General features: G+C 36.6%; 1 protein-coding gene across 3 annotated transcripts in view; it reads right to left on the reverse strand.

Moving 5' to 3' along the window:
- The window catches only part of LOC134661211 (GTPase-activating Rap/Ran-GAP domain-like protein 3), a 150,137-nt gene extending 135,325 nt beyond the window's left edge, over positions 1–14,812 (reverse strand). For all 3 annotated transcript variants that reach the window (XM_063517180.1, XM_063517181.1, XM_063517179.1), the window contains exon 1: positions 14,236–14,812. In XM_063517180.1, the coding sequence (XP_063373250.1) occupies positions 14,236–14,387 (152 nt within the window). In that variant the 5' untranslated portion in view covers positions 14,388–14,812. The remainder of the gene's footprint in view (positions 1–14,235) is intronic.
- Positions 14,813–15,988: the final 1,176 nt, after the last annotated feature.

Here is a 15,988-nt window from a genome sequence, read left to right on the forward strand (position 1 = left end):
CTGGTTCTTACTGACTGACAAGTTGTGTTTGCCAGACTATAAATCTCCAGTAAGAAAGTACTTTTTTGGTCTATGCCTTGGGGGGTGAAAATGGGGTTGAAAATTTTTACGACTCTTAAGCGGACGAAGACGTAGGCGCTGGCTACAATTGTAAAATAAAGGTTACATGCATTACTTTTATATTCCTAATTACTTTTATTTTTAAAGTCATTTATTAATTCAACATTCAAATACACATACATTTCATACATTTCAGGAACTTTAAATATTTTACTAGTGAATAATAAATAACTTACTGAAATTTTGCTATAGGAAATACAGCACAACATTTTGAAACGTCGAATTGATAAATGAAGAGTAATATTGCCCTACTTTCAGATTGTTCACCCCGATCGTGACATAGATAACAAATGTTTTTATTTGCGTTTTTCCCTAACGCTATAGAGCACATAACAAGCTCTGCCTCTTCTAATTGGCATAGTATTGTGCTTGATCCCTGACGTAAAAAGATACCGTACTCCATGGATTTAAAGTTTGTTTTACACTTCACATAAAATACGTTGTTGCATAACACACACTGTCTCCCGAATATCCCAACAATGCATCGCTTGACGTCATAGAGGCCACGCGATATTATGTATTTGTTTTTTCAAAATTTTTAGAAATCTCGGCTAGTGGAAATATAATTAGTTTTTTAGAGAAACTGGATTATTTGATGCAATATTTTTGCATGAGAGTTTTTAGAGCTAACTTAAAGTGGACGACATAAATTAAATTTTATTGTCGTATTCATCATAAGCTTAAATCGCTTTTAAATCCGTAATTTTCTAAAATAATACATATGATATCGTATAATACCTATATGTCACTCGTGTTTATGTCTAACGTTCCACGTAACTTAAATTCACGTGAGTATTAAATATCACTGTGTTCTCAATCGATTTTTCTTTTTAATAGCTTATTACAGGGTACATTTTGGAAATTTAAATCCAATAAGACCAACAAAACTATATTTTTGACTGTTGATACCTATTAGTTTCAAAACAGCCATGCAATAATTTTCATTTTAATTTCTATCTACCGATAATCAGAAGATTACGCAATTATTAGATTTAGGCTCTTTGTCATCATTTATGTATGTCAGAAGACTATTTTTTAATCAATCTACTTATTTTCAGCGTTGCACGGACGCCATTGTACAAGTCAGAGAGATCCAATGGCAATGAAACTAAAATATTAGACGCAAATAGGTTCGTTCTATCTAATGATTGATCATTTAAAGCAGCGGTCGGCAACCGGCCGCATGCGGCCCGCGAACCTCTCACTTGCGGCCCGCGAGCCTTCCTGGCTATTTTGTATGTAATATTGACAAACGACAATGTCTGATAAAGTCATAAATATTAACAAAGTGCGGCCCGCGTCAACTTCGTTAGCTAACTTTGTAGCACTTGGCTGCTAAAAGATTGCCGACCGCTGATTTAAAGTATTGGCATTGGTCCCTATTTTTATCAGAAATTCATCACTACTGCCTTAAAATAAGATTGAAGAGAACATAAGTATAGATAACTCTACATGCTCCTATATTTTGAACCAAACATATATTGCAAAACTTTATCACCAATATCAACCTTATGCTGTGGACACAAGGTTCTATTTGCCGTAACATCAATACCGAATACGGAAATTATTCCACTACGTAATGTCCTAGTACGGCACAGATTTATTTTTCTTGTAGAATTTACTGCGGCCTTTATCTGGTCGGTTGACAAGCTAATTTATTATATTCCTTATGGCAATAATACTGACCAGGTGGACTCTAATGGTGGCCGCATCCGTCTGAAACAAACGACGAATTGTATGACTAGGGAGTCTCCACATTTATCAAAGGAGAATCGCCTCGAGCCGGTCAATAAAACTAGCAAAACAATCTTCGCCTGTTTGGTTCGTGCTCAGAAGTCAGGAATGGCTGTAGTACTTTGTGCGTAAATACCAATTTCATCAAATATTACGCTTTAGGCGATTACCTATTGAACACTTGATGACATTCAATCGCATATAATATTATGTTAGTGGCTAGTTACGTCAAATCAGCAGTAAAAATAATTATATTGAGCAACACGTAAACGTCTAATTTCTATTAAAAACTTGACGTGATGTCACCAAATGTATATTTCACTGCAGTCTTAACTTAGCTGACTGACTTAATCTACCAACAACATGACACCGGCTCAAGCCGATTCTACATCGATATTTGATATTATCGATATTCGAGCGTAGGTACAGTAGGTTTCCTAAGTCACGTGGTGCCATTGGATTTTTTTATGCCATTAGATAGTTTTGGATAGGATTCTGTTCATGCTATTAAAACGGTCAAGATGCATTCAATCTACCCAATGATCCGAACTGAGGACAATGCATAATGTGATGCTAGAAACGGAGAAGCAGAATGCGTAATAGGTAAACATTACAGAGAAGGAAAAGTGTATAAATGAATTATGGTATTATGTAAAATAATAATTTCGTCAGTATTTTTTAGTGCTTTGAACTTTATTTTTTGCTTAGACACTACTAGGTAGAGCCGGCATTCATTTAGAAAATCTTTTAGTTGGTAATTTATCTTTGAAATTATTCTCAGCTCAGCTCTTTGAATTAGGTATTTGTGAATCGTAAAATTAATATTTATAAAATAAAAGTTTTTCTATGACTTTTTGTTTGTAAGATCGAATCGACTTCTAAATGTCGTTCACCTGACGATGACGTCGTGACAGACCTGGTCGTGACACCCGTGTTCCACCGTGCTCAATATTAAGGTACTCTTCTCTATTCAGACTTTAAAAAAAAACATAGCTGTGTTTGTAAATCCCTCTGTTACCTTTTCAACCAATACATGTGAGCGAGAGCCGCTGAGATTGGTATGGTATCGTATTTATTTATAGTCAATAATATGCCTCCTTAACACAAATTAAGCACCTACTTAATTAAGTGCCAGTGGCAGTCACGTTCTGTCTTGTCAACAACAAAGAGAGTCTAGACGACTAAAACTTCTTTAATTTTTTCTTTGAATCCGAGCGAAACGAAATCAACGCACTTGAGCCCTAAATTACAGCTCAATAAATCTGACAATCTGAGGGTAATCTAAAGGGAAAATCATGGGAGACTAGAGAGATGCCGCGAAAATCGTGCTGATAAAGTAAAAAAATAAAACATGAAAAAGAGTAATCCATCAGAATTTTGCAAAATTTACTCTTTTAATTATTCTAGGAACATTCTAGGAACCCGATTTTTGGTCATGTCATGTCATACGAGTATTCCAAGTCAGGTTTAAAATTAAACAGTGTCAAACAAAAACTTGGCTTACGGTGTTTTAGAAATGTAGGTGTCAATTTTATAAAATGGTTCAAAAGTAAATGTTGGGGCTTATATAAAACATAAAGAGAGAGTGGTATTCACTGTTTACATTTTTGTATATGTGTGGTATGTGTACCTACACTACCTACTCTTAGAAACATTAACACTGACAGTCACTCGTAGGTAGGTACAATAAGTTGCAGAATTACTGACAAATAAAAATTAAGTATTACACAAAAAGAAAAAATAAAAAGAAAACATAATACTATAAAAACATCATTTTATTTTACTTATCATTATCAGTCTGCAGAAAGGTACCTGCAGACTGATAAAATTTTATTGTATGTAAATATTACGTATTCACACAAGTTGGCAAAATTTTCATTTGTTAATGTGAAATCCGCGTACGTTCGCACTAATTCGAATAAGTTAGTATGAAGTAACGAAGCGCCTCGTCGAACATAAAACTTTTGAGAACTTCATTAAGAAAGTGCTCACTCGTTTCTTTTATCGTCACGTATAAACAGATAGCTTATTATTCTCCGTTTCGTTATTAAGTACTCAGGATTATTAGGTTTCTACCTCACACATGATTAACATAAAAGATACAACTTTGTGGGAGTGAACGGTTGTTTATTTTACTAAGACCTCTTTCCCATTGAGGTTCTGTTTTTTTGCGGGAACGGTTTTCTGCAGGGTCCAGTTTTAGTACTATACCGTGCCAAGTAACGTTCACACGAACATTCTGTTTGCACGTGGTTTGCACGTATAATACTGAAAACAGCAACTCTCTTAACCGATCATTGGTAAACCTAAGACAGGTTTACCACGACTGCCTTAGCAATGTCAAACTGACATATTCCCCAACGTCTGCGTAACTTACTTGCTATACATCTCGCTCGCATTAATAAGCGAGTAGAGTCTGTGCGGAAAGAGAAGAGTCGTGGAATGTATTGGGTCCCATACATTCCACGACTCTTCTCTTTCCGCATACCTAGACTACTAGCGAGATGCATAGAAAGTAAGTTATTACGCACAAGCTATCGAATATATGTCAGTGTCAAACTGGTGGTAGCCAGTAGGTGGTAGGACTTATGTCTATGCAATAAGGTTTATGAGTTGTTTGTTAACCGTGTGGACAATGGTATATTCATTTGTGCTTGTTGTCTAAGCAATCATGAGCTCGTGTTTATAGTTGTATATGCGCGTCACGATATAAAACCATTGAATGACCTAAATCAAGTCCATTAAAGTTTAGGACAAAATGGCAAAAATTTAATCCATTTGACGTCGATTTGTCAAAACTTTGAAAGCGATTCCTTACAAGAAAAGTAGCGATACGGTATGGTAGCCAAATCGTCACCTTTACGGCTACCATCAGTATGGCACTGACATAAACGCCGTCGAGAACGTAATTTACTTTCTATACATCTCGCTCGTACTCGCATATTAGTGCAAACGAGATGTATAGAAAGTAAATTACGTTCTCGTTAGCGTAAATGTCAGTTTTGACACTGTCAGTGACTCATGGTACGGGCGGCTCTTGTGTCAATTTTGTGAAAAACATAGGTTGTGCAATGATTGCAGTTATACTAGTTGTGAATACTTAACTGAGGCGGTGTCGGTTATTTTAAGACTTTGCGTCATCGCCGTCATTGGTTGAGTTAGCACCTTTGGTGAAGGTTTCATTAATTATGCCATAGCACCAGGCTACTCAATTAGCGATTCTGCATATACTGAAAAGTCCGTAGTAATTTGTTATTAGATTCAAATGCTTAGGTATCTATTTGATTTATCAGTTAAAGAAAAGAAAACATTAACGATTGTAGCAGGGTCCAACCCTCACTGCTCGAATCGATTAAGTTATTTTTTTCTGACCTAGACTACCGGGTTAGATTCTATACCCGAACTACAGGTCACTGACAGTGGCAACGTCTAAGTAATTTATTTTGTATACATCTCGCTCGTACTGGCATAATAGTGCGAGCGAGATGTATACAAAATAAATTACATATGCATAGATAGTAAGTTACGTTCACGCTAGCTTTTATGTCAGTGCCAAACTGGTGGTAGTTGTACTTGTCTAGCCAAATAAGCTACGAATAAAAATCTGGCCAATCAGTCCTGTTACATTTAAGAACCATAATAATGTATGAAGACATTGGTGTAGGACTGATGGGCGAGGTAGAAAATTGTGAATAAAATTTCACATTTTCTCCATAGTAAATGTATGGAGTAAGTTTTTATTAATTTGTGGCTTTTTAGTACATTACCGTAAGTTGACCCCTAGGAAACAATTGATACTGGATAGGAATGGAATCGATTGGCATACAAAAATAGCATGTGAAAATAAAAGTTTTCATTTTCATACAAATTGTATGGGAAAAGTTTTCCTCGATTTGTGGCTATTGACAAGCTATTGATCCTCAATAGGAATGGGATCGATTGGCATCAAAAAAAAGTTTGTCAAAAATGACCGTTTTCTCGTAGCAGCACGGGATCGGGTTATTCCCACTAGTTATTACCACCAAGTTGTTACCAGTGGTAATTACTGGGATTTTTTTCCCACCTTTTACCACTGGTAACTACTGGGAAAAATAATTTCCAGTAGTTACCACCAACTCGGTTTGGTGGTAACTACTAGGAATTTTTATTCCCAGTAGTTACCACCAAAATTTTGTTTGAGTTAAATACTAATAAAAACAGTATAAATGGTATATAGTATAAATATAGAATGATGTTGAATTACCTAATAAAATCACTTGAAAAATAATCTAAATGTATTATTACATTTATCCTTACATATATTAAAGTTTTTGTATTAGTACCGGTTAAACTGTTTCAATATTTTTGGTCACTTTTAAGGCAGTTTACTAAAACACTAATCGACTTATAATCGTTTATTAAATCACTCTATATTTATACTATACTATTTATACCCTTTTTTCATTAGTATTTAACTCTAACAAATTTTGGTGGTAACTACTGGGAATAAAAATTCCCAGTAGTTACCACTAAACCGAGTTGGTGGTAACTACTGGGAATATTTTTTCCCAGTAGTTACCAGTGGTAAAAGGTGGGAAAAAAATTCCCAGTAGTTACCACTGATAACAACTTGGTGGTAACTAGTGGGAATAACCCCACGGGATCTGGTAGCTGCCCTCACTGACCCAAAAAGAAAATCCACCCTGTATATATAGATTAATCTTTTATTAAGACTGCGACGCGCCGTTTATATGCTTCAAAACAAAATGTACTTAATTAATGTGGTGAAAACCTGTAGCAATCTTTGTCAGTTATATAGATGGGATGACTGGTACCGGAGGCGTTTAACCATGACTCTACTCAGTGTACCATCTTATTGGTTATCGTTTAAAAACTATAAAATAGTGAACTTCAAGACTTTATCATACTTTGTTCACTTTTACAAATAAGCACTTTTGTTATTCGCTCTAAAATACAAGTGAAGCATATTGAGTTTATCACTCAAGTCAACTTTATAGCCGTTGCCGCATCGTTCAGCGGTGGTGCTTTTACTCTAACGAGTGCTGTAAAAGGCTGACGATGTCAACCCGACTTAAGAGGAAATAGAACTGTCAATTTCAGTGCACTTTACACGTTTAGATGGCCTAGATACTTAGTGCTCGAGAGTTTTAAAAAGTCTAATGTTACTTTACTTTAGACAATAGTGGTTTCCATGTTCTGAAGGTTAAATATGTACCGTGTATTTCTTAAAGATAAAGAGTCGTGGAGATTCTTAGGGAGATATTCGTGCAGCGCAACTGAAATCTTTTCTATTGCGAATATTATCTTAAACTTGAGTAAGTATCATCATAGGTAAGAGGAGCATGAGATAACATAAGAAGGTACCTCAACTTAGGTTAGGTCTATACTTAAAATACTTTTTTAAAGCTCATTAAAACTAATCCTATGATATTTTAAGGCAGCGACATATTTAAATTCTTTTCGTTGGATATCTCTTCTTAAATTAAGCTCAGTACTCGGGAGTACTCGGGAGTACTTGTAAATATTGTAAATCGTCACTGTACGTAAGATGATGAATCTTGAATTGATGATCTTTTTGGAACGATATCTACGATCTACTTTGCTACGTTAATTGATAAGTTGGCCTTATGAATAATTTAATTAGTAAGTAAAAGACTTTTACAGGAAAATCTATACAAGCTACCTTTGTAAGTAGCCCTGATAAAAACTCTTTGCGAATCACTTCCTTAATCTAGACTCGAAGTCAATTAGATTAGTAACATTGTAAATTAAACATTATTCCTTTCAAGTATAGTTTATTTTAGCCTTGAGATCTTTGTAAATAAAAAGGGCAAAAATGTACTTTCGCGAGTTTGCGCAAGGTTCAAAGTGAGACGATAGGATAGGAGTGTGAAAATATTTGCTGACACTCACTTTAGTGATTTTTATAGAAGGCGTGCGCGAGGTTTCCTAGACTGGTGAAATTCACGACAAGGAATTATTTTTTTAGTCTGGGGTAGAACTACCTAGTTCAATAATACCGACCTGTTGAATAGTGAAGCTATATTAAGTGTGGTGATCGAGGGAAAGAGCCATACTGTAATAATGAATGTATACGGTAACAATACCACAATTGATATGGCTTCACTACCATGGTCAGAACTAAGTATTTTATTTCTGTACTTCGTCTAGGACAGTTTCACTGCGTTGGATGAACCGAAGCGTGACAACTGAAAGCGATTCAATATGTCCTCACAGGTAGCCCAAAAATACGTTTTTTAGGAACATATTACTACTTACACATATCCTGCAAATTATCATTAAAAGTATCAACTACAATCAAAACTAATATTTAAACAAAATATTCTGCTTTAGCTTTGATACACACATTTGTTTTAATTATTAAGGATATGCCGCAGTAATAAAATTGTCACCGTTAATTATAAGCGCTTTAAAATAATGATTAAATTGGATGCATGCGTGCCATACCAAATGGTGTTTTTATGTGGTTTTGCTACTTTGCTATATTAAAGAAAATTCTTAATTTTCAATACTTACCTATGAGTTCGTTTTTGAACTAAGCTATTTAGTGACCCTTTGTATTATAATTCACGCGATTAAATCTTATTTATACGTATGTATATCTAATTAAAGTCGCGATTCTCCGTTCCGTAAGCGGCTGTAAAGGCGCTCTTATTTGGCTTCGAACTGCAAATATATGCTAACTAGCCGTGACCCTCCGGCGGAATCAAGGCGCTTACATCGCTGGCCTGTTTATAGTTACGACATGAGTCGACTTCCAACGAATTATTTTATACCTATACCGGAATAGTCAGCAGCAAAAGTTGCTAAGCGAATAGTGTTCAAACTTATATGAACACGCTAACAGTTGCGCCACTTCCAAAAAGCTGGAAATTATCGCGGAACATTAGGAACTATTTTCGTGAAAAAAAAAAGAAAATTTTATCTAGCAAATGGAAAATTTTAACCTCATAAAGACGACGAAGGTTATTGAGTGCAACACGGACGCTGGTAAAATGGTAACTAGGATCATATAAACCCTCAATATACTTATCCCTTATTGCACAGCCGCCTCCGTAGCATGATTTATTATAATTATCTTTATTTGTCTTTATTTTATAATATGGATATAAAAATAAAATACAAAAACACTTACAAAAACAATACAAAATACTTATAAACATAATATAAAAAAACCTAACCTAGGGTGCCTTATTGTAATTATTATTAATTTGAAAAAGCTAAACATTTGACCATTTTGACCACAATCTCACCTGATGGTAAGTGTCAATGCTGCTACTATTCTATTTATTCATAAAAACAATTTTCAAACTCAAATCAGTGTTAAATGTTGGTCAGAACTCAGAACTCTGTATTATTTAGGTATGTGTCTAATCTACAAATCTACGCTAAGTTTGAAACAACTTGGCAATCTAGGCAGTGACAATCTATGGTCACGCCATACTTTACGTAGAACTTGGCGGTGGTCAGTCTCTAGTAGATGTACCTACTCAATATTCCAAAGGCGAGTTACTTTCCTAAAATACACTAATACACATTAAAAATATAAACATACTCGTACTACAACCATTTTACCTTATATTTCCGTAAAGAAGTAGGTATTCATTAATTTCCTCTACCTAAATGTTGTCCAGAAGAGATTGCTTGTTAGCGGCAAGACGCGTTTGTTTACCTGTACTTGAGTTGCTGTATTCATTGTTTTATGTAGGTATTGAGGATTGAAATAAAGAGTATTTGCATCGTATTGAATATCAAATATCATTTAATGACCTAGGCTCTCCGAAACCTGTCGCGAGTAACAGGCGTATTCTAATTTTAATAAGAGGAAGTTAATTAGATTTAAATTAGATATGGATCTGATTTATCAGAGTCAACATGGAGTCAACAGTGACGTTTATGGTTGAAGAATTGTACTTTCGACACTGACAGATCAGATCCTTATCTAATTCACATCCTCTTATTAAAATTAGAATACGCCTATTTATAAGTAGTGACTAAAACAAGTGAGTAAAACCCGCAAAACTATTACAGTGATAATATGATCTAAGCCCGTACCATGAGTCACTGACAGTGTCAAAACTGACATTTACGCTATCGAGAACGCAATTTACTTTCTATACATCTCGCTCGTACTCGCATATTAGTGCAAACGAGATGTATAGAAAGTAAATTACGTTCTCGACGGCGTTTATGTCATGTCAGTGCCAAACTGATGGTAGCCGTACTAAACTTAATACTTATAACGTAATACATATTTTACAGTCGCTTAATATTCTTTCAGCGATTTGTAGTAAATAAATCACCCAGCCTTCAATTAACGACTGGTGATGGGCGTTCGAGGTCGATCCTAGTAAACACCATGCGGGCACTCGTACCATCGCCCACACTGTTAACAGACCGTTCGTAAACCTTATAACAAAGGCATAAGGCCCACCGATGGACAGTTGAGAGTGTTGCTGTTTGTACAACACACCCGCTGTAAAACCACACGTGTTACTCTCTAACCCGGAGTGAGAGACAGAGACATGACTACCGTGGCTAATTGACTAGTTCTCAAACAGTTTTCCCTTTAATCGAATTGTATGTTGAAGCGCTCATTCCCATTGTAATTGCTGGTGTTTATTAGGGTTCCGTACCCAAGGGTAAAAACGGGACCCTATTACTAAGACTCCGCTGTCCGTCCGTCCGTCCGTCCGTCCGTCCGTCTGTCACCAGGCTGTATCTCACGAACCGTGATAGCTAGACAGTTGAAATTTTCACAGATGATGTATTTCTGTTGCCGCTATAACAACAAATACTAAAAACAGAATAAAATAATGATTTAAGTGGGGCTCCCATACAACAAACGTGATTTTTGACCGAAGTTAAGCAACGTCGGGCAGGGTCAGTACTTGGATGGGTGACCGTTTTTTTGCTTGTTTTGCTCTATTTTTTGTTGATGGTGCGGAACCCTCCGTGCGCGAGTCCGACTCGCACTTGGCCGGTTTTTAAATAGTGTTGGGAGTCGTTCTTTTAAACCTGTAGCGCTATATCTCTTCTTCCGTTGGACGACAACGACCCAACGATCGAAAATGTGTTATGGATAGCCTTCGGTACACAGGTCTGAATCGCACAAAGTCCATAATTTTGACTCCTGACATACCTACCTAATCAAATAATTTAGCTTATTAACGTATTTAGAAATATATTTTCGGGTATATTTTTCTCTTTGGCCTGCCTATTCCTTGATTCCTTATGAACGTTAAACTGGAGACATTTTTGCTTTTACCAAAGATATATGTAACTCGGTATAAGATAAGTAAAGTCTAAGAACTTTGGTTTTACGAAGCAGGCCCAGTGGATAAAACTAAAATCGGATCGTCAAGTCTTCCACCTGGGAATTTTATAGGAAATCTATTTATAACATTAAGCCTCAGGCCCCATTTTGTGTGATTTTCAAATCTATTATATCTTACGTGCTTCGATCGGTAAAATATAGTTACGATAGTTATTTTACTCACGTCGGAACTGCATGGAAGGTGAAACATTGTTATGATTATTTTTACATAACATTAACGTTATCAAATAATAATGCATATTAAGTGTGTAAAAAATTCAACCGCATATTTTAACAAGGTTACCAATCAGAACTAGGTAATTCAGAACTTTTTAAAGGTAGGCTTCTAATAACTCGTTTTACCTTTAAAATCAATGAATGAGGTATCCTACATCTGCGTCTGACAAACGTATTTAATTTTCATTAGCTGAGCCCTTTATCTTGTTTTAATTGCTTAGATATAATGGTTTGACAACTTCCGACTTTAGTTATCTATAGGCTTTCACATTTAAGTATAATTGGGGTTAAATAACTATTGGGGTTTTAATGGCGTAGGACACGCTAGTAACTACGCATTTACTGTTTCTTAACACATTCATTGACACCCAGCCAAACAAGACATCCGCGACAGGCCACAAAAATTTCGTCATATATAGCTGTAGTACCACGATCCCGACCCGACACGTCATGCCTGGGATTCCTGGGAACGAAATCATAAAATACCCGATAGTCGGGTTTTCGTCACTGAATGGGTCACTCTTTTTTTGTCACCTAATGAATCAGTAAATTTTAAATTAGAATTCAATAGGGCGGCGTAGGTAAATAATAATATATACTTAAGATATAATAAAGGATAAGACATACCAATACTTAAGCATTCAAAGTGCTTCAATAAATAAACAAGTAAATTTACTACATATTTAGTTGAAGGGTAAGTAAATAACATTTCCTGAACTCGGTTTGACATGCTGCCGCGTAGGTATTTAAGGATGACTCACGTTAGACCGGGCCGTGTCCGGGCCGGAGCTTCCGGCGCTTACTTTTCTGACAGATAACAGGTGATCACGTGATGCTTTCCATAGAAAACGAAGCTCCGGAAGCTCCGGCCCGGACACGGACCGGTCTAAGGTTTTGGCCAATGGTTGTAAACGGACTGCCCAAGGAGTATGTATGTATTGTGTATATCTAAGTATTTATCTTTGGCCTACATCCTACACTGTTTGATGGATTATTATATTATTATGTATGACGTGTAAATATTTACGAGTATAGACTCAATATAAACCGACTTAAAAAAGGAGGTTCTCGGTTCGACCCGTATGTTTTTATGTATGTGTGTTTGTTCGCGATTATCTCGCGTTTGGCTGAACGGATTTTGATGCGGTTTTCAGAAAAGTGTTTGTTCTTAAAATTGCTTTCGCCGCATATTATATGTATGTGTAAGTAGCCGATTGCTTGATGCTTCTAACTATTAAACGATATTATATCATCTTAAACATTTAAAATTTCATTGTAAAATAACGGAATAGAAGGTATGTCGATTACCAGGAAAATAAATCAAAGCGGCATTTCCTGTTTTAGTCGGGAAATTTTTGATTAGACATTATTATTACAAAATGTTGAGAGGTAAAAGATCTTAATTTCATTTCTTAAAATATTTTTTTTGAACGTTCTTTGTCGTAATACCTACATCTGTGGTATCGTCATACAATTATATCGTAATATGCTGTAATATAATTATGCGTATATTTGATGCTGACTGTACAAAATAATAAACAAGTATAATAACACTGAAAGCATGAAGGTTATTTTGACAGCGTACGCTATGGCAGTTATAGTTGTTATTAACCGATGTTTGAGTGAGACAACGCTATGCACTTATAATAGCGACATCCCGCTCGCACATCGGAGCGACGTGCGAATCGCATCCAGTGTGATAACCGCCTCACAACGCTTTTAACGGTTCTTGGCGTTCAAGGGGTTAAATAACATGAATACTTACCCAGAAAAGAATCATATCATATTCAAACTTAATCCCCGATTTCAGAACCTCTCTGTTCATTTTAAAGTACCTACTGAGGGCTATCCGAATTATTATACACTTAGCCTATATTGTGTTGTGTCCCACTGCTGGGCAAAGGCCTCCCCTGTTTTTCACCAAACGTCACAGCTTTGTGCATGCTCCCGCCAGTCGCCACAAAACTGCCACAGAATGAGTCCAGGGGGCCGATTTTTGAATTTCTATCGCTCGATTTTGTCACTCGAAAATCGATGGAAAACGGCAAAATGCAGATTTTTGAAATGCGACCGATATAAATTGGGAATCTAGTGGTATTGACCACTCGTTTTCAATTTTATTAGTAGAATTTATATGCCTAGTAGTGGAGATATTGCTGAATGAAATACACGAAATCGAGCGGTCGAAATTAAAAAATCGGCATTTTGCCGTTTTCCATCGATTTTCGAGTGACAAAATCGAGCGATAGAAATTCAAAATTCGCCATATCATCTTTGGTCTGCCTCTGTTTGTGTATCCGAATATTAACTGTTAATACCCAAAAAATACATTACCTAGTTTAAACCTAGCAAACTCTCTAGCTCCATCATTTCGATTTTTTTTGAAAAACCTATTTAACTATTAAATTTACTTACAAAATTTCACGATAATTGGTTCATAAATGCGACGTGGAGGCCGATTCTGATTCTAATTTCTTGTTCTGAAAGTGTTGTGGATTTGATCTGTCAGCTGTCAACAGTGACATCGACAACAGTGCAGATTTCCATAATAATTAATGTAACTATATTTCTGCTAAAAGTTGGTTGTTGGTTGGTTGTTGGTTCGTTATTCCTGGTAAAATCCAGGCATGACCCATCAAAAATTCCTTACATAACATATGTCTGATAGTCCGAAAGTCACGAAACGCACGCTCAGAGCGTCAGAAGCTCGCACGCTTGACGCTCACGCCACAAACTATGGCGGTCAGCGAGTGTGCCGTGTGCGTGCGGTGGTCGAGGCATAAAAGGCAATGGAGTTAAAGGCTTACATCGCACTGCTAGCTCGTCGGTGTAGGAGTTGGAACAGGCTGCCCTCAGCGGAGGAGCAGAGGCTGCGGCTGCGCAGCCGGCGGCTCTCCTCCATCTCGCGCCGCTCGCCGCGCTCGCGCCACCGCGCCATTATGGACTCGAGACAAAGCATCCCGACATCACACACAACATTGCCTGAGTCTTTCTATCATTGTGCTAATTATTTTAACAAAAACCCGTAATTTCACATTATATAACGCGTGAACTTGCTAAAAGTTCCGTTCGTATGTGTACACTGGCACGGTTAAATGCGGCAAATCACTCACGTCCCGAAGTTATGTGTTTACTAAGTTAATCGCATGTTTATACACTTCCAACTTGTAATCTGTTCAATCAAGAAGAGTTTCCATACAACACAGACGCGAATGTTAATAGTTTGTTTGTAGTTATGAAGTGTTTTTGAATTGTTTTTCGAGTGGTGGTCGGAGGAGCGTCGCGACTGGTCCGTTGGGCGGCGCGAACAGAACTGCCGTGAGTCGCGCCGCTGCTGCCTTAAAATACCAGCTGTCCTATACAAGTATTGCCTACTACTGTAGCGGCGCAGCGCATAGGGAGACTTCATTATTAAACTAAACAAGTAAACATTAAACACTTTTTAAGGAGATTTTTGGTGCATCTCATATATTAGGTATTCAAAGAGTACCTAAGGTTAGATTTTAATTACTTATTTGCATTGTCTAACATCCTCGTAAACATACTTGACCTACATATAAAATTAATACTTATTTGTAAACTTTGCCCTGCACATGTTTGAAAAAATAGACATATAAAAGACTTGTAAAATGTTGGTGTTATTAAAGATATTTCTTTAACTTTAGTAGAATTAGTATAAATGAAAACGACTTTCATGACAATCATTACTAATAAAGTGATAACTACTACTACTATTCTTTAAGATCACATGAAGAAAAAAATAGATACCGATACCGACACTACATTGACACAATTTTCGCCCAGGCCTTATTAAACTAGAACAAATAGTATTGTCTTAAGCCCGCTGCAGTTGACAACGCCCTGCAGGCGGGTCGCTGACCGGGTTATGGGGGAATCCTGCCAAAAACCGCCCCTGTGCGTACACACGCCTCTCTCATCGCTCGGAACAATAGAGTCTCAATACGACATGAGATTCGTGCAAGTTATGACCTTTTGGCTCTTTGACGATGGTCATTTGAAATAATGGACGACAACGTACAGACTCAGCATTTTGAAAGATTTACTTAAACTCGTGGTCAGTATATAAGATATACGTAGGCGCTCTTTAGTGACATCCTATACTCGTACCGTAATATAAGGGGTAAACAAACACCCGCCGGGGTATTCGGAAAACAAGATCCGTTCTAGAGAAGAGAACGATACGATATGTACTAGATACCTGGTAGTTTAGATTTCAACTAGATATCTTTTGCAGCTCAATTCGGGCAACCAATGTCACTTTTACGTTAAATTATCGTAGAAAGATCGTTTCAAAAACGTTTTGAGATCTAAAAATACATAACGAGACGTTTTAGACATTGTGGAAATCGTTCAAGAGTATCTCCAGAATCGCGGAAATGTCAAATTTGACAGGCTAGATCAGTGGTTCCTAACCTTTTCAGTCCTGTCACCCCTATCACTAACTAGGGAACCTGATTTTACCCCTCCTCCCAATGGTAATAAAAAATAAAACGTGAACGTTTGTTGTATTGTTAAATTAGGTTAGCTATTACCCCCGTA

Source organism: Cydia amplana, chromosome Z (assembly GCF_948474715.1).
Source record: "Cydia amplana chromosome Z, ilCydAmpl1.1, whole genome shotgun sequence".
NCBI classification, from domain to species: domain Eukaryota; kingdom Metazoa; phylum Arthropoda; class Insecta; order Lepidoptera; family Tortricidae; genus Cydia; species Cydia amplana.